At 44.1% G+C, this 18733-nt stretch overlaps 1 protein-coding gene across 2 annotated transcripts in view; it reads left to right on the top strand.

The window, feature by feature from the left end:
- VCL (vinculin) overlaps positions 1-18733 on the top strand; it is a 110275-nt gene that overhangs the window by 88962 nt on the left and 2580 nt on the right. Inside the window, exons 13-21 of one of the 2 annotated variants that reach the window (XM_030334251.1) lie at positions 682-810; positions 4747-4896; positions 6626-6734; positions 7859-8161; positions 9387-9511; positions 10814-10999; positions 14058-14261; positions 16289-16492; positions 16873-16977. In XM_030334251.1, coding sequence (XP_030190111.1) covers positions 682-810; positions 4747-4896; positions 6626-6734; positions 7859-8161; positions 9387-9511; positions 10814-10999; positions 14058-14261; positions 16289-16492; positions 16873-16977 — 1515 coding nt within the window. The remainder of the gene's footprint in view (positions 1-681; positions 811-4746; positions 4897-6625; positions 6735-7858; positions 8162-9386; positions 9512-10813; positions 11000-14057; positions 14262-16288; positions 16493-16872; positions 16978-18733) is intronic. The other variant, XM_030334250.2, reaches the window with a different exon arrangement.

Here is an 18733-nt window from a genome sequence, read left to right as displayed (position 1 = left end):
CGTGAGTGTCACCCACTTTGAGAAGCAGTAGGAGTGACTGAGACTTCTTTCTATAAATCCAGAAAACTTAGATTGGACTAAGTGTGATAACTATGAAAAGGAACCTTTTCCGTGACTTATAAGAATCGTCTTTAGATTATGTTAAGAAATGGGTACATATATTGGTTATCAAGTTTTTCTAGAAACTTAACTGAAAAAACATGTGTCAGAAAAATTTCCCGTTCTTAATTTCTTTACTCTTAATGTAAGAAAATGCTTAGAGATATGGCACTGCATCTGCCAAACAATCCTTACAGCTTCTGTGGCCATGATTAGGCTCCTCCAACATTGGGAGTGGCGAGGAACTCTGTTTACATTTCAGGGTCTTCTGTTCTACCCCATGAACCTCAGTACCATTTCTTAGAAGCCACCAAGAAAGGAAGTAAGATTTCTTGTTTGGGTGGAGAATGTGGGTGCTGTCTTACCTCTCCTACTAGACATGAATCTCTTAGAGGGTAGGATTCATATCTTACACCTGTTCCATGCTGGTTCAGTACTTTGTACATAGTTATAGTAAATACTTACTGAATGAAAGATTAAATGAATGAATGAATGAATGAATGTGTCACTAAAGTAAGGATATTGGCAGATGTACCTTTTGGACATTTTTGGTAATTTTTATTTGTGAACAATGTTTTTAAGGATCTGAAAGCCCGGATGCAGGAGGCGATGACTCAGGAGGTATCAGATGTTTTCAGCGACACCACAACTCCCATCAAGCTGTTGGCGGTGGCGGCCACTGCACCTCCTGATGCTCCCAGTAGGGAAGAAGTGGGTATCTGGAGTCTTCCTTTTCTTCTGTTGGCCAGCCACACACACACACACACACACACACACACACACACACACACCCACACGCACATGCACGCACATGCACGCACGCACACATGCATATTTATATATATTTGGATATTTGTAAAGGTAAAATTTGATTTCAGTGTGCATCAGAGGCAGTGGTTGGGAAATTGTGGGTGAAGGGTGGAAGGGCAGAAGAGGAAAGGCCTTGCTACCTCTTCTTTTAGTTATCAGGTGTGTCAGTAATGTCTTTAGGACATTTCTTGAGTTGTAAGCTGTAGAAGACCTGACTATCAGAGAAGAAAACAAATGGGTTTTGTTTTTATGGTGTAACAAGAAACACGGACATAGGTAGCCCTGGCATTGGTTCAGCAGCTTGACACTGTGACAGCTGGCATTTCTGTGATTTTTTTTTGGTCTTTTCCTAATGGTGTGAGATGGCTGTTGTAACCCTATGCATCATGTTCAAGGCAGGAAGAAATGAAGGAAAGGGCACTCCAGTCACAACTGTCCCTTTTATTAGGGCATTTTATTCTCAACGCAAAAGTCAAGGTAGTCCTTTTAAATGATTTGGTGTCGTTCTTCTACTCACCCCCTTCCGATGACTCCCTCCTGTCCCAGAGGGAAGCCAGGATCACCAGTAAGACCAGTGATGTGCTGGTAGACTGGCACTCTAGGAAAGAAAGCCTAAAAACCAAAAAGCCCTGATTTGTAATGTTTGTTTGTTTCCATGATATAAATATTCCCGTTGTGGCTGTTTCGGTGTGGAGTCACTGAAAGCGGTTGGGAAGAAATGGGTGCATTTGCCTCTTATGAGCTGGTGTGAGTGGTTACGGTGACTTCACACCACTGCATCTGGTTCCCCTCTACCTCTCTGACATCATGTTGTACCACTCTTACCCTGCAGGCTGCTCTGTCTACACTGACTTCCTTGTGTTGTGTTCCCAGCATTCCATGTTTATATTTTCCATGTTTGAACCTTGGGGCCGTTGCACTTGTTGTCTCTGTTCCTCCCATAGATAATTACATGTATTATTTACTCTCTTCCTTGAGCTTCTACTGAAATACCACTTTTGGGTCACTGCCCAAGATAGCATCCATCCCTACCCTGCCCCCAGCGATTTCCTAATCTCCATATCCTATTTTTCTCCTCAGCATTTATCAACATTTGACATGTTTGCCTCATTTTTTGTTTGTCTGTCTCCCTCACATTAGCATGAAAGGCCATGTAGGCAAGGAATTTGTTTTGTCATACTTTATTCCCAGTTCTTAAAACAATGCCTGGCACATTGTTGGTGAATGAATGAAAGTAAAGTTTTTCCCAGAAATCCTCCAGGTGACTTGCTTATGTTTCATTGACTCCATCATATGGCTGCTCCAGCTGTAGAGGCATCTAGGAAAGCAAATATTGGCAGCAAAGAAGAAGGGGTTATTGGGTCAGGCACCCCAGACCAGGTAGCATTGGTGGGTTGGAGGCGTGTGTTATTCTTACTTGCTGATGACCCCGATTTTCTTTCTCTGGCCTGGGCGTAGTTCAGCTCACAGTCCCCTTAGGCTAAGATGATTTGCTATGTTTTTCAGTCCAAACTTCTCTGAGTTTTGACGAGTAGATCAAGTCTCTCCTGGTTATCCCCAATTTGATGCTTCGTTGGGACATCAGCATGTGTTGTCCTTTTCCTATTCTCTCTCTCTTGGAAATTTGGGAGTTGCCATTGACTCTTCTCATACCAATAAATAACTTAAGGCAAGCTAATTTGATCTCACAAATATTTCTTGAATCCTTTACATTTTCCATTCACACATTGCTGCAGCTCTAGCTCTGATCCTTGTCCCCTGCTGCCTAAATGACTGCACAGCTGTGACTCGTCTTCTTTGAACCTGTCACCAGGCCACCAATAAAATAAAAACAGAGATTTGACCTTCTCTTCCTACCCCTTCAGTGAGTCTTTCCTTTCACATAGGATAAAGTAGCACTGGGATCTACTTCTTTTTTTTTTTTTTTTTTTTTTTTTTAATTTTTTTTTTCAACGTTTATTTATTTTTGGGACAGAGAGAGACAGAGCATGAACGGGGGAGGGGCAGAGAGAGAGGGAGACACAGAATCGGAAACAGGCTCCAGGCTCTGAGCCATCAGCCCAGAGCCCGACGCGGGGCTCGAACTCACGGACCGCGAGATCGTGACCTGGCTGAAGTCGGACGCTTAACCGACTGCGCCACCCAGGCGCCCCATCACTGGGATCTACTTCTAATACTCTCTCTAAACCTGTTTCCCACAAACCTCTGCCTCTCAGTTCATGCCCCAGCAGTACTTAATTGCTTATGGTTTCCGGCATACTCTGCCCGTTCTCCCTTCTATGTCTTTGTTCTTTTTGTCTCTGCCTAATTATCTTCCCCTTTTTCTTTTTTGGCTAATTCCTATATATCATTTATCCTTTAATCTTTTACTTCCTGGATAAGGTTAAGTGCCTTTCCTTTTGCTTGCATGGTATCTGCTTAGTTTTATGATTGTACATAGCACACTCTATATAAGTATCTGTTTATGGGCCCTTCTTACATCTGAAGGATTTGAGCTTCTGAGATGCAGAAATTGTGTCTTAATCATTTTTGTATCTTTAGCACCTACTCCAAGGTCTGGCACATAGTAGGTGCTTAGTAAATTTTGATTGAGTGATACGAAAAGCAGGCTAAGTGGCCAGTTAAGTCAGAGGGAGCAGCAGACAAGGCTGGAATTGAAATGACTGACTAGGGTAAGCAAAAGCCCCGTAGATCCAGATTATGGGAGACCAGCCAAGATAAGAAAAGGACTGAGGCCAGGAGAAGGGGACTAGGAAATCAGAGATTTAGACAAAGATTCTGAGCATTAAATGGCAAGAACCAGGTGGCTGAACCCACAAGAGGCCATTATGGGGAAGAGACTTGTGTGGGTCAAGACAGCACCCTGGCAAGGAGACTGGAGTCTGCTGTTGAACCAGGAGGGCTTGAGGGCTTTACAGGTGGTCTGCCCTGGTCCCTGCGTATGGGCAAGTAGACCCTCAGGAGGAGGCAAAGGAGAGGATGGATTCTGTCAGGCAGTTTCTGATATGCTCTGTGTGGAGTGTAAACCTGACCCAGCACTGCTTGGTATGCCTTGCTTCTTCTCAAAGCATTGTTATCTAAGCAAGTGACAGAAGAGCTTTTGTTATTTTATCTAAGTTAAATAGTCTACTTCATTGTATGCAACTTTGCATAATATCCATGTCAACAGAAAAGCTAACTTTTTTCAAATTTGAGAGCTGAATGGACAATTCAGTAGATAGGTTTTTTATTTGGGATAATAAAAATCAACCTTCCCTGCCCTAGTGTTAGGCCCCATTGTGAGCACCAGCTATCATTTTTCTCATGGAGGTCAGGGGCAGAGTTTTTACAACATTAATGGTAATGGATATGTGAGCGATTCTGCCTTGAGGAGGCTGGAGTTCGGGTTAGGACTGTGGATATTCTTGGCTCTTAATGCACCCAGCCACCTGCACTGGAGCCTTGAGTGGGTTTGTCTCTCTTCTTCAAACTCCAGGATAAGACTTTTGGGAACAGGGATTTTTGGTCTTCACCTTCTGTGAAGTCCTTGTTGTAGACTTCACAGTGCTGTGTGTTCTGTCTGCACTTGGTAAGCATTGGTTGAGCTGAAATTCAAGGGTGTGTGGTTGTGCGGGTGTGCGCATGCATGCACATGATGCCTGTGGCCAAACCTCTGAGGAGATAGAGCAAGGCCAAGACCTGGCGATTGATTGTTGTCTTATTAACTAGGGTTTGATGTCATCTGTGAAGTCTTTGCTTGAGTGGTTGCTGCCTCTGCTTAAAGTGAGAATTTTTCTTAGGCTTCCTGACCCATTTGATTGAAATAAAGTTTCCTAATGTTTTTGTTTTTTTCTCAAGGTATTTGATGAGAGGGCGGCAAACTTTGAGCACCATTCGGGAAGGCTTGGTGCCACGGCGGAGAAGGCGGCTGCTGTTGGAACTGCTAATAAATCCACAGTGGAAGGCATTCAGGCATCAGTAAAGACAGCTCGAGAACTCACACCCCAGGTTAAATTATGCTTGCTTTTTATCGTTTCAATATTCTTCCTACAGTGTTCAGTAAAGGTCAATTACAGAACAGTTTCTATACATTTTTGAACACTTATTGTAAATTGTTGTGAAAGAAACACACTCATAGTCTCAAAATCATTTTTATATTGTTGTAGTTTTCTGTAATGATCATAGATTACTTCTGAAAGTAGAAAACTAGTAAAGTGACCCCTCACCCACACTCATAATTAGGGAAATATTTGGATAATCTTCAGAGGTTAGTCTTTGAATTTTAGAGCTTTTGCCTTTCCCTGCATCTCTTTGAGGATATTTTTTAAAAATTCGGTTGTGTTCATAACTTGTTTTCTTTTTCTACTTCATTATATAGCCAAGTTATAGCCAGTATGCTGTGAATAATATAGTAATCAAATTATAGGAAACTCATCTTTTTAAAATTGATTTATTCAGCAGATATTTATTGTGTACCTGTAGTATATTAGGAACCGTGCTAGGCTTTACATGTCTGTGATACTGGCTTTGGTGGGAACATGCAGGGAGAGATTTAAAAAAAAAAAGCACACCTTTATATTGTTTATCTTTTGCCCACATGGCATGTTAACAAGTTAGATTCTCTTGAAAAATCATACATGTCCAACTTCTAAAAAACACTTCCATAAAATATGAACATGAGTAACTTTCTTTAAAAACTTCCATAAAACATGGAACATAAAACAGGATTTCTGCATAAAAGTGAGATTCCTAAAAAAGAGAAACAGAAAACTAAAGATACCAATGATGGAAAGAGTAAGGATTTTGGAGACAGATCTGGACTTGAATCCTCTGTGACCTTGAGTTTACTCATCTGTAAAATGGGGAGAATTCCTTCCTAGTGGATCATTTGGAGGATTAAAAGGATATGTGTACAGCCTGTAACTAACCAAATACTCAGGAAATGTTAGTTCCTTCCCCAACTGCTATACCTGATTAGCTGGGAGCGCTTGAGCAAGTCATTTACATTTTGCATCTGTAAAGTGGAGAAATTACCTGACCTGTCTCATAGGGTTGTTGTGAGGATTCAGTAAGTTAATAGATGTGAAAGTACTTCATTAACTGTATGTAGTTACTTTTTAAAAAAAAAAAATTTTTTTTAACGTTTTTTTTAAATTTATTTTTGAGACAGAGAGAGACAGAGCATGAACGGGGGAGGGTCAGAGAGAGGGAGACACAGAATCTGAAACAGGCTCCAGGCTCTGAGCTGTCAGCACAGAGCCCGACGCGGGGCTCGAACTCACCGACCGCGAGATCATGACCTGAGCCGAAGTCGGTCACCCAACCGACTGAGCCACCCAGGAGCCCCTATAGTTACTTTTTTAAAAATAAATATTCATAATCAGTTTTAAGTAATTTTTAGTATCTTTCTTGGTGATGATTTTTAAGGTGGAAGAGTCTTCCCAAGGGCTTAAACATAGGTCAGTTTGGTGTATGTTTGGAAGTACCAAGTGAATGCCGTTTATTTTGTCATTTTATTACCTTCCCCACATCAGGCTGTGACTGTAAAATCTTCTGCAGGGGCCCATTTGGGTGAGATGTTTATGAGACCAAATCTAATGTGTTCAGCCTGAGAAGAGACTTACCCATTTTTGGCTTTCTAGCGCCATCTGTAGGCAGAGAGGGGAAAGCTTTGCTGAAAGTTTGTATTCCAGCGGGAGGGTGCCCTGAGGTTTAAAGGTTGTTTTGTCATTGACAGGTCGTCTCAGCTGCTCGCATCTTACTTAGAAATCCTGGAAATCAAGCTGCTTATGAACATTTTGAGACCATGAAGAACCAGTGGATTGATAATGTAGAAAAAATGACAGGTAGAGCTGTGTGCAGAGTTCTTACTGTCTAATCCTTGAGGAATGAGTTCTGAGAAACTCGAGTAGGACTGGTTATATGACTTAGCTGTAATTGGATGAAGGGACGGTCATGTGCCCGACAGTGTACTTGGCCCTGATTAAGGCTGCTGAGCAGCGGCGGCTTCTCATTCAAGCCTTGCAATTTTGTTTGAAGAGAGGCTCTTTGAGTCTCTTTTATTTTAATGCTGCCCTCCCTGTGTGATGTTTATTGTTACAGCTCCTATCTTCTCTTTGAATAGTGCCTTTGCTCAGTCTGAACCAGAGTTTGGTTTCAGAGGCTGGGAGGCAGTGTTTGTGGATACAGTCAGTGTCCCTGTCATTTTCAGTGGGTTCACATTTCAAGGAACCACAATAGCTACCATTTAATTCAACTTGTCTCAGAGTTTCCTCCAACTTATCAAGTACGTAGTTTTAAAAAAAAGGAGAAACCAACCGCCAACAAACCTGTGTCTGTGCAATTGAAGTGGCACCTCTGAATCTTCATTCTTTGTGGAGGGAGGGATGGGAGAGGAGGGAAGAAATGAGGAAGGCAGGCTCTTCGGCTTCCCTGCAGAACTTGCTGGGACAGGGTCCGTAGCAGCCAGAGATGAAAGTGGAGCTCCTGAGGTATCGTAAGAGAGGCAACGGAAACAAGAAACAGGTGGTTAGGGTTATTAGACTCCTCTGAGTGGCTCATCTTGGGCACTACAAGCTGCCAACAAGCAACAGATGGCTGGGGAGTGAGGCAGAAAGGGAGAAAATGTTATTAACACAACGTGGAGATGCGGTAAAGGCTTGAGACGCAATCCTTGTTTCCTCCTGTTGTCGTTGCAATTCTGGTTGTCTGTTGTAGCCACAGGAAGGCCAGTGACCACGGTGGTACGAATGCTATGACTCTATATGGCCCTCCTGGTCTCCATCTTCACTTCTTTTTTTGAACTAAGGTATTCACCTGGAAGCTTCTGATTGTAGAGGAAGGGCTTAGAGCTGAAGGAGAGAATTCTGGGTGTTAGACTTTCACGTGAGAAACTTGAGTGGACAACAGGGTTTTTGAGTCTCTCTTCTTCTAAAATAGAAACTAAATTACATTCCTTTTCTCCTGACAGGGCTGGTGGACGAAGCTATTGATACCAAATCTCTGTTGGATGCTTCTGAAGAAGCAATTAAAAAAGACCTGGACAAGTGTAAAGTGGCCATGGCCAATATTCAGCCACAGATGTTGGTCGCTGGGGCAACCAGCATTGCTCGCCGGGCCAACCGTATCCTGCTGGTGGCTAAGAGGGAGGTGGAGAACTCTGAGGATCCCAAGTTCCGTGAGGCTGTGAAAGCCGCCTCTGATGAATTGAGCAAAACCATCTCTCCAATGGTGATGGATGCAAAGGCTGTGGCCGGAAACATTTCTGACCCTGGTAAGCAATTCATGGTGTGGTTCACCTCACTTGAGAGGTTAACTCAGGAAGCCGACAGAGTGGTAAGACGATATGCACACACCCGCAACCACCGCATACAATATCTGGGAGCCGAAACTGCAGATACTTAGTTTGAGAGTGCTAGATTAATCTTTTCATGTCCAAAAAAAAAATATTGCACAGACTAATTTCTGCAATATTGCAGGTTTGTTGCAAGTTAGTTTCTCTGGACCAACTTTTCTGTGCTTGTCTGATTAGATACCTCCTGGTCCTGTTTACTTGTTATTTTGGAAATTGCCCAAAAGATGCATGATAACCAATGTATAACTTCTTTTCTGCTTTTCTTAAAATGCTTTTACTCTGTTAAACATTTTCTGTTTCTGTCAAATTGGGAGGGCTTAAGTTGACACGTAGATCTCCTAGGTGAGTGTCCTCATCCTCTACCAAAGAGTCTGGACTTTCTTTAGCTGAACTTTGAGCACATTTTCAGTATTACTGAAGATGTTACCACTCCTTTGGTTAGAAACATCTGAATTCCTTCCTGTTCTGAGCATCCAGTGTGTCTAGCCTCGTCTGTGAGTAGAATGCAGTCAGTGTAAGGGAGTGGGTAGGAAGGGCTGCCCTATTCATCCCTAGCCCAGGCAGGATCTTTCTGGTATCTTGAACCCACCATCACTAAGGACACGCTCAGGTTCCTAATCGGAGTTTCTAGTAGTTTGAGGAGAATTCTTGAATTCCCGGTGACTGGACACTGTAGCAGCAGCAGCTCAACAGAGAGGGTTAATACACTTAATGCCAAGGTGAGCAAAGGAGTAGTGAGAAAGATGAGATGGACTCCAGGGAATGTATGCCCAATCTGAAACTGACATCTCCCCTGTTCTGAGTTAGGCAGGCGTATCTCTTGACTGGTTCATCATAAAAGAGGTGATGAGCACCACCTGAGCCCAAAGTGATCACGCCCAGGAGTGTCTTGAGTACTTGTTAATTGTACAGGCAAGAAGGCACCCTGCACCACTGGGAATAGCTGGCTGTGACCCTTCTGACTCTTTGTATGCCTCGAGGCTTCTGCCCTGCCCTTACCTCCTTTCCCCTTCAATCACTGCCTGTGATGCTTCCTGGCAGCTTCACATCCAGCTTTTGTTAATAGAAACCAGTTCTTCTGCTGGACAGACAGTGCTCCAGGGCACTGACCTGCCCAGCTGAAAGTGAGGGTTCTTATGTTTAGGCCTGCAAAAGAGCTTCCTGGACTCAGGATATCGGATCCTGGGAGCTGTGGCCAAGGTCAGAGAAGCCTTCCAACCTCAGGAGCCTGACTTCCCGCCTCCTCCGCCAGACCTTGAACAGCTCCGTGTAAGTAAATTCAGAGTGATGGGGAGAATTGAGCAGAGGATGTTGGGACTCTAACAAGGGGGAGGTTAGCTGTGTTCTGGCGCCTCAGTTACCAGGGGTCTTTGTTTAACTTCTGCTTAAAGCCTAGTTGGATGTACAAGTTGACTTTCATCTTTCATTCTGAAATTAGTGGAGTCCTAACCCCATGGTTCTGCATGGGGCGTGCTGGATAGGTGGGGGTCCGTGGGGTTGGCCTGCTGTGTTGGGAACTGATTGGAGCAGAGGAACTGGCTTTGGTAAGTGTGCATGTGATGAGTGATGAGGTAGTAGTAAGTTAATGAAGAGTGGGAAAATAATCTTGCGGTGAGATTTTTTTGTGTTCCCAGTTGACAATGGCAAACTGAAGTGGGTACACTCTTGTGTGCATTCTTTGTTCCTTTACTTGACGTTTTTTTTTAGTAACAAAGTAATACAGTCTCTTTGTTTTCAAGTTTATTTTTCCCCCAACTATCATGTAAACTCTTTTGACGCACCCCAAAGTACCATAAATTTATTCTTCCATAAATCAGTGGTTTAGAAGGAGGCTTAGCTGGGCAATATCTTATAGATACAAATCCTAGAATAGGAAATAGTGATTATTCTAACCAAGTATTAGAAATAGCTGGACTTTGGGAATAGTTTATCAAGGCAATACTTTGATTTACTCTCCTTGACTTACTTTGCCATGTTTAATGTCGATAAAAGATGTAAATTTCTAAGTTGTTTGAGGATACAACTGGGTCATTTTGCCCAAACTAAGACACAGTGCTTCCCTAGCCTCCAATGCTTCAGCCTCATTTGATTCTTTATAGCTGGACTGTTGGTGGGTTGTTAGGGCCAGGGTGGGTGGGGGCTATTTTGCCAAATGGCTTTTTATGGGATCATCAGATTTTTGACACGCAGAATCAAGATCTTCGAGGCTTGTCTAGCTACCTCTTATTGACAGAGGAGGAACCTGAGGCCCAGGGGAGAAATTACTTGCCTGTGCAGCTTCCCTTCAACACAGGGCCACAAATTAGATCTTTGGGAATCCTTGGTCCAGTAGTGCGTGCGTGCCTCCCTGGAATATGTCCAAAACTGTAGCTGCTGGCTTTTTGTGGAGAACAAGGAAGAAAATATGCATCTGTTGAGATTGAAGCAGGTGGTCCTTGCGCTCAGTGTGGGTGGTCTTATATGGAATGAATGTGGGTGGCTTTTCTGGGGATGCTTTTTAGAGGAAAGGAAAGAATTCTAGAGGGGAGTAGTTCCTAGGGTTTTACTTACAACCCAGTAATTCTTTCTTAGCTGACAGATGAGCTTGCTCCTCCCAAACCACCGCTGCCTGAGGGTGAGGTCCCTCCACCCAGGCCCCCACCACCAGAGGAGAAGGATGAAGAGTTCCCTGAGCAGAAAGCCGGGGAGGTGATTAACCAGCCAATGATGATGGCTGCCAGGCAGCTCCATGATGAAGCTCGCAAGTGGTCCAGCAAGGTAAGTAATGAAGCTTTTCTTGTGGAAAAAGGATGAAGAACTGTACACACAGCCCAGGAAGAAGAGTCTGTTTGGAAAGTTACCCTCTGTCTGCTTTGGTTCCTGTTGTTGTCAATAGCATGTTCCTCTTCTTACTTGTGGTTTAGTAAGATGCTTCTGGCGCCTGATGGCTTCTCCTTCTATTGTCATCTAGGCTGCCTGTGATTTAAGAGGAGGGTTCCTGTCCTCTGTCCATGCAAGGGTCAGCTGCTGTGACCCCGGACATTTGGGGTCTTTGAGAAACTGCTTCTCTTTCTTAAGATTGCTGAATGTTTTTAGATGCTTTCTTGCTAATTATCAGCACTCCAAACATGAAATAGTCTTCTGTGGGCTCTGCTAGAGCTAGGTGAAGTGTTTGCATTTTCCTTCTGTTTTTCATAAAGTTTCATAAAGTTAGATTGGTGTCTTAAAAGCCATGTGCTTTGTCCTTTCCTTAGAGTCATCTTACCCCTTGGTTCAAGACAGCTCCAGGCTAACTCCACCTCGACAAATCTGAAAGTGTAACTATTAGTGTGGTTGGTGAAAATTTAGATGCTGGCAGCAGTCATGCCCTGGGAATAACTTTTGCCTATTTTCCCCTAAATGATGGAAAGTGAGTGGAAGCTTTTCTAGATTTGAGCTAAATGTTATTGCTAACCTTGCAATGAAATATAGTTCTAAACTGTTCGTGATATGACCCTTTCTTCTAGATCTTTATTCCCACCATTTATTTGCCTTTTTACACCCTCAGCTGTCTCAAGCTCTTGTATCAAATGCAGTTCCCCAGGGACCTTCTGCACGCAGCTGATCTTGGGTTTTTCCAGCCTGGGAAATTGACCTTGGGTTTTTAATTCTGTATTTTTCTGTGCTGTTAGCTGTGAGCCTAGGTTCTAAGAAGGAATGAATAGTGTGACCTTGCTGGTGTTGGGCCTGACCATGGAATTATTTATAATTGTATCTTTCTAACTAGGGCATGCACACCTCCAGGACCTTAGCAGAGTCCCACTGCATGTGGAGAGTGGGATGGAGGTGACGATGAAGGTTGGTTTTACTTAAAGATTTTAAAGGAAATTTAAGCTTTATTACAGAAAACCCAGATATACTGTGCAGCAGGACACAAAACATACATGAATTATAAACAAACAAGGGGCAGAGAGCATCAGCCTACATATTTTTCCGACTCTGCCATTTGTGGCCAGAAGTCTTTAGGTCTGACTATCCCTGGAGATTTGGAACATTAGGAGATTGCCAACTTTGAGCTGTGTGAAGTCAGGAGCTATTTGAACCGTGTGTATCTGGGGGATGGGTGTGTTATGTGTTTGTGTATCTGTCAGTCTGTTTTTGTACATTTCGAGACTCTGAACCCCAGTAGCAGTGAGCTGGCTTCTCTTCTAAGGAATGGGGATGAGTCCTACTTGAGACAGAGTTTAGGGAAAGAGTTTAGAATGTACCTGAACCCCTTGTTTTCCCTGAATTCTCCAACTCTATCATCAACGTTTGGAGACACGTTTCCTGTACAGGATAAGAATTTTAGGAGTGATAGCAACCTCAGTTAAACTTCCATGTAAACTCTTACTTCCTCTTGGTTAGCGATTTTTTTTTTTTTAAGTAGGCCCCATGACCAGTGTGGAGTCCAATGGAGCTTGAACTCATGACCCTGAGATCAAGACCTAAGCTGAGGTCAAGAGTCGGACACTTAACTGACTGAGCCACTCAGGTGCCCCACTGATGTTTGATATAAAAAAACCCGTGTTCAGGAGCACCTGGCTGGCTCAGTTGGTAGAGCATGTGACTCTGTATCTTGGGGTTGTGATTTTGAGCCCCACAAAATTCTTAAAAACAAAACAAAACAAAAAAAACCTGTGTTTACCATTCTTCATATACATGGTTTGGCTTCCTTGAGGCAGTTCCTTTTATTTTCTTTCCCCTCAACCTATTTCAGCATCTGATCACACTGCTTCTTGCCCTGGCCTTTCAGAATCCCCATCCCTGTTATTAAATTTATTCTTTCCCCTCATGGGTCCTGTTCTCTCGTGGGCCCACATTTGGGCTTCTCTGAACCCAGCCTTGGTCAGTTGCCACGTTCATGTGTTATCTGTGAAGTATGTAAATTAAGTTTGGGATGAGAACCCTAGTTTGCAACAGGAGAGATTTAGTTTGTACCCAAGGAACAGCTTTCTGAGTCAGTAGTAGCAAGGGATGCAATATGAGATTGTAGAAGTGTTGGCCCTGAAGATCTTGAGGGGGAGAGAGAGAGAGAGAGAGAGAGAGAGAGAGAGAGAGAGAGAGAGAGGTGGTCTGAAGTGTGGGTTTTCCCTAAGATGGGAAGCTGGATGGGGCATCTTCTGGAGACTTCTTTCAGCTGGGTGGTTGTGGGGTATTTGATAAGTCCTCTTCAATCACCATTGTGTTTGGTTTTTTTGCCTCTTTCCTGGTTTCATTATCAGTTGCCTCTGATGTATCATTTTAAACTCTGGGACTTTTTAATTCCTGAAGGAAATAATGATCTGTGTCTGGTTACTGCAGAGCTGACCCAACTCACTTCCTGTGCCCAGGAAGATATAGAATAGTGTCCTTATGAGCCAGCAGGGAGTACTCACTTTCTTCTGTTCAAAGCAAGTTGTGTGGCTGAATTTACTTTTTCCTTCTGGATTCCTTTTAAAGGTAATCAGCTACTATTGTTTGGTTGTTTGGCTCCTCAAAACTATTCTGAGAATTACTCTTGGCAGGTTTACCTTTGGTGGTGAGTGTATGTAAAAGGAATTGCACTTGCTTCCTTGGTATGACTTTTTCTCTGGAAACCCTTCACCACTGGAGTGAGGCTCTTTCTTTTACTATGAACAGGGCAGCTGGGATTGGTGCTGGAGGCTGAGAATTCCCTTTCTGTGAGTTTGGTTCATCTGGCTTCTGGAGAGTCTGCTGTTTTCTTTCCCATCCTAGGCAAGCTTTGGTGACTAAACCAGCTGATGCTCAGCTTCCCCAGTCCTACTGCTCTTACTAACACTGTCCCTGTTTCTCATCCTTCCTGCCATCGACAAAGCGGGGTAACCCAGCCGCTGAGGTGGGTATAGGTGTTGTAGCTGAGGCAGATGCGGCTGATGCTGTTGGGTTCCCTGTCCCCCCTGACATGGAAGACGATTACGAACCTGAGCTGCTGTTAATGCCATCCAGTCAGCCGGTCAACCAGCCCATTCTGGCCGCGGCTCAGTCATTGCATCGGGAAGCTACCAAGTGGTCTAGTAAGGTACTGATTAGCACCCCCGGTTGGGGCTGCTCCATATGCATCCGGCCATGTGCAGCCTTGACACATTGCATCACTCATGATCTGTGCGAGTCCTGTGAGTCTGAGCAGGGCGGGCATCTGTCTGTCTGCACCTTGTTGTTAGGACTGGCTTCACAAGTTTGATAGGTCTGCTAATGCCAGATTAATTTGATTGCATTTATGTTTGGGGGTAGAGATGGGGTCACTTTTTGAAAGGATTTCTTTTCTTACCTCGGGGCCACAATTGGAACCTTAAAGCCCTTGGGAAGCCGTGGATATGTCTCTCAATGACTTGCAGGTCTGGAACCATTGTAGACCATTAAGAGGTCACCTGGCCTGACCATTGAGCTTTGCCTGCCACCCCCTTCTCTGCTGACCTCTCACTGATGGCTCAGGCAGAGTTGATCAGGGTGAGAAGCAGCTTTATACGGCAGGGTCTCTGGGGCGGACTGCTTGTGGCCCTGCACTTGGCTGCCTGGCAGATGCTGGCTTCAATGGGAACCCACAGGGAAGGGGGTTTACTGACTGCTTGTCCAGGTATTTCAGTGGGAGGGGCTGGGAGTGGGGAACAGTGGGCGCTTCAAGGCTGTAGGACAGGCAGCCACAGAGCTTTGACCTTGGGACTGAACCAACACTAGTTTGGGGAGTAGGGAAGAGGGTGATTACTCTTTTTTCCTTTTGAAGGTAGCATGTTGCAAGAAGAAAGGGTTTGAAGACTGATGGGTAATAACTAACCCTGGCACTACACTGTCTTCTAATCAAGGTCATAAAATCCTGGAATGATACCAGGTCTACACTGGAAGAGATGGGCCCAGACAGCCTTGTCTAACATGCCCCTATTCTCCTGACTACTTCCCATACCTGCATTCTCTCTGGCCTCAATTACTGCCTGAGATGTTCCACGCCTCCCTCCATAGTGATCGGCCACTTCGTGATGCCTGTGGGGGTGTCTCACACGGTGCCCTGCAGTGGCATGGTTTGTGTATGCTTCACTGCCTTGTATAGAAATTGAAAAGCATGAGGGGAAAAATGAGTAGGGCCTGACCTTTTAGGTAGTTTTGAATATTGCAGTTGTTATTTTTGGTTTTTATCAGTCAAAAGAGAAACCTTTTGAAGGCATAAATTACTTGTACATTTCTTTATTGTGACCCATGGGGTTTTAATGAACCCAGATGCCAAATCTCAGATAAACTGCTATTTGTTGGAGTGGGGGTTCCATTTATAGCTTTGACTCATGATTTTTATTTTTCTGGTGCCTCCACGGCATCCTCTTAGCTGAGGGTTTCTTTAATTGAAGCCACTTAGCTGAGGGGACAGAAAAATTGATTCTTGGCCTTTTAAAAAGTGATAAATTAAAATACCGTGTTCCTTTAGGCTGACAGGACAAATAAGAGGCAGTAGAGGGAGGGCAGGAGCAGTCTAGGTGAGAAAATACATCTTGTCTCACCAATGCTGATAACAGTTACTTGGTTTAAATTCCAGTTCAGCAGCAATGGTCCTTGGCTGCTATTTGTAACAAGGGTTAGGATGAAGAGGAGGATTTCGGCATCTGGAAAGGCTCCTCTGTATTTTTCCCCTCAGGCCAGCTTACTGCTTTCCCCCTATAGAAAGGAAAATGCCTGTTTAACCAACTTCTTGACCTCATCCTCATTTTTATTGCCATGATTAACTTGGAGATGCTGAAGTGCTGTGTTCAGTGCTATGCCAGGGGTGCACATGTTGCCCTTCCAGACTAATATTTTACCTGGTCTTCCTTTTTTTCAGTTGGATAATCTCTTTCCCTCTCTGTCTCTCTCATTCAGTCCTGGGAGGAGTGCCTTGGATCACTCTTCTCTCTGTTCTCCTGTGCCATCCATGTCACTCAAGAGTAGTCCTTTTATCTTCTTCCCACCCTTCCAGAGGGCCACTGGAGCAGCAGGCTCCCTCCTTTCTTCTCTGTGCTTCTCCTTCCTTCCCTAACTTGGCCAGAGTTGGGGCTGAGCTCACATTATGTCTTTGCTTCTCTCTAGGGCAATGACATCATTGCAGCAGCCAAGCGCATGGCCCTGCTGATGGCTGAGATGTCTCGGCTGGTAAGAGGCGGCAGTGGTACCAAGCGGGCACTGATTCAGTGTGCCAAGGACATTGCCAAGGCCTCAGATGAGGTAACGCGGTTGGCCAAGGAGGTTGCCAAGCAGTGCACAGATAAGCGGATCAGAACCAACCTCTTGCAGGTATTTAAGAAAAGTGTGCGTGTGTGTCGGAGTGGGGAGGATGGGAGGGAGAAAGCAAGAGAGAGAAAACTGGATGAGCAAGGAGGAGGAGGAGCTTTTGGAGTGGAAAGAAATGGCAGAAAGGGAAATACATATATGTACATTTGGGAAAGGCAGAGTCAGGTAAATTTATTCCCTGATCAAATGAAAAAATGTTAATGCTTCCTTTCTGAACAAAGGGACTATATTGGTCCTAGGGAGAAAGCAAGTGGAATCCTGCTGGTAATTTATTGAATGCCTTCTGTATTCCAGCCCCTAGGAATACAGAGGTGGATAAGTCTTGCCCTCAAGGAACTTGTGGGTAAGAAAAACATTAGAAACATACTAAATTTTCTTTATAGGTATGTGAGCGAATCCCAACCATAAGCACCCAGCTCAAGATCCTGTCCACCGTGAAGGCTACCATGCTGGGTCGGACCAACATCAGTGATGAAGAATCTGAGCAGGTATGTGTCTGCTGCTTCTGGTGTCGTGCCAGCAGCTTCTTTGCCAATTATAGCAACTTAATTCAGCTTTGGGTAAGTTTTACCCATGATTTGAGTATTCAGTATGTGGAATGGAGTCTCTCCGAAGGGCATCTGGTTGGAGAGATGCATCAAAAACTTCGAAGGGGAAGTAAAAGTCTTATGCAACTTTGGTCACTTCACAGATGGGAAGTTGAGGCCTAGGGTTAAGCATTGGTAGCAGTTGGGACTCTGCTCAGTTCTTTTTCTTCATGGAATAGGTTTGGCTATCTTGAGGCCTCTAGTCTGTTCACTCCTGCCCATTGTGACCTTTTTGACTGGAGAGAATTTCTCCTTCCTAGCTCACTGGGTGATAAGTACCCTGGGGAGGTTGAATAATGTAGGCTTTTCAGGGGCGTGTGATGAGGCTGAAATGACAGCTCAAAGGAGGTGCTTCTCTCGGTTTCTTTGACAGCAATTGAAATAAGGATGATGGGAGGAGGGTTAAGTGATGGCAGCCACTTTTTGGAGTTTGTCCTCTTTCACTGCCTCCTGGAAATGTGGCCCACGACTATTCAGAAAGTCTTCATCTGAGCAACTGTTTCTCTCCTTACCTCCTCTCTAGTAGGCCCTGCTGTAAGCCAGACTTCCAGTGTCGTCTTACAGTAGGTAGCACAGCTTTTGTTGAACTGCTCAGACAGGCTCATCGTACATGGGCATGCATGTGGCACTCACTGTATTAGGCACTATGAAGGGGGTTTGAAAAAGTCAGACACAGTCCCTCTCCTTGGGGAACTCCGTCCTTGATCTCTGGGCCAGGATACAGAGAACCTACTCCCCTAGTGCCAGTGGTGCTTTCACTACCATATTTCAATCCAGCAGCTCTCACCCTGGCCTTCCTTGTGCACCAGAGGAATTGGATCTTCTCCCCTAACTTCCACGTAATCTAGGCAGGGTTTGGGCACTGGGTTGTTTCCTGTCATGTGATCTCATCTGCCCCCAAGAAAAGGAAGTAGAGAAAACAGGGAAGGAAGAATAGGACTCATAGTTTCAGACCATATCATTTAACCAACAAAAACATATTCTGGGAATATCTACTATGTTCCACCTAATATCCCAAATAAAAAAGGTAGAAAGTGACAGGGTGGTAGAATGAAAAAAAACACAGGACTGCCAGGTCAGAAGTTTTGAGTCCTTATCCTGATTATTGTGTGTTTGGTTGGCAAATCTCTGAGCCTCTCTGGGCCTTGGCCTCTTTGTTGACAGGCATGAAAAGATCAGCTGACCAGGAATTTAAGCCCATAGTTCTGCCTCTCAGAGCCGATGAACCCTCAGAAATTGCATGCACAAATTTTATACACACGAGCATTTTTCGGGGAAGAATCTTTAGACTTCATGAACTTCTCACAGGGTCTGTGGCTCAAAAATAGTTTTGTGGTTTTGTGTGTGTGTGTCTCAAATAACAATTAAGAAATAAATTACTGAGCTAATAGATTGTAAGTTCTCTGAGTTTCTATGGTGGAGTACTAGTGTTATCCCAGTCCTGTAAGTTTGTGTTTAGATTTACTGATTTGGATTTTCATCGATTTATATGACAATGGGTTTGTTCATTTGGTTTTTTCACTCCTTATTAGAATTAAATATTTATGAAATATCTCTTGTGCCAGGCACTGTCCTGAGACATAGCAGCGAACAAAACTGAAAAATATCACGGCCCTTATGGAACTTAAATTTTAAATCAGGTAAAATATCAGATAAA

This window comes from Lynx canadensis, chromosome D2 (genome assembly GCF_007474595.2).
Source record: "Lynx canadensis isolate LIC74 chromosome D2, mLynCan4.pri.v2, whole genome shotgun sequence".
NCBI lineage: Eukaryota > Metazoa > Chordata > Mammalia > Carnivora > Felidae > Lynx > Lynx canadensis.
This window is presented reverse-complemented; position numbering and strand designations above follow the sequence as displayed.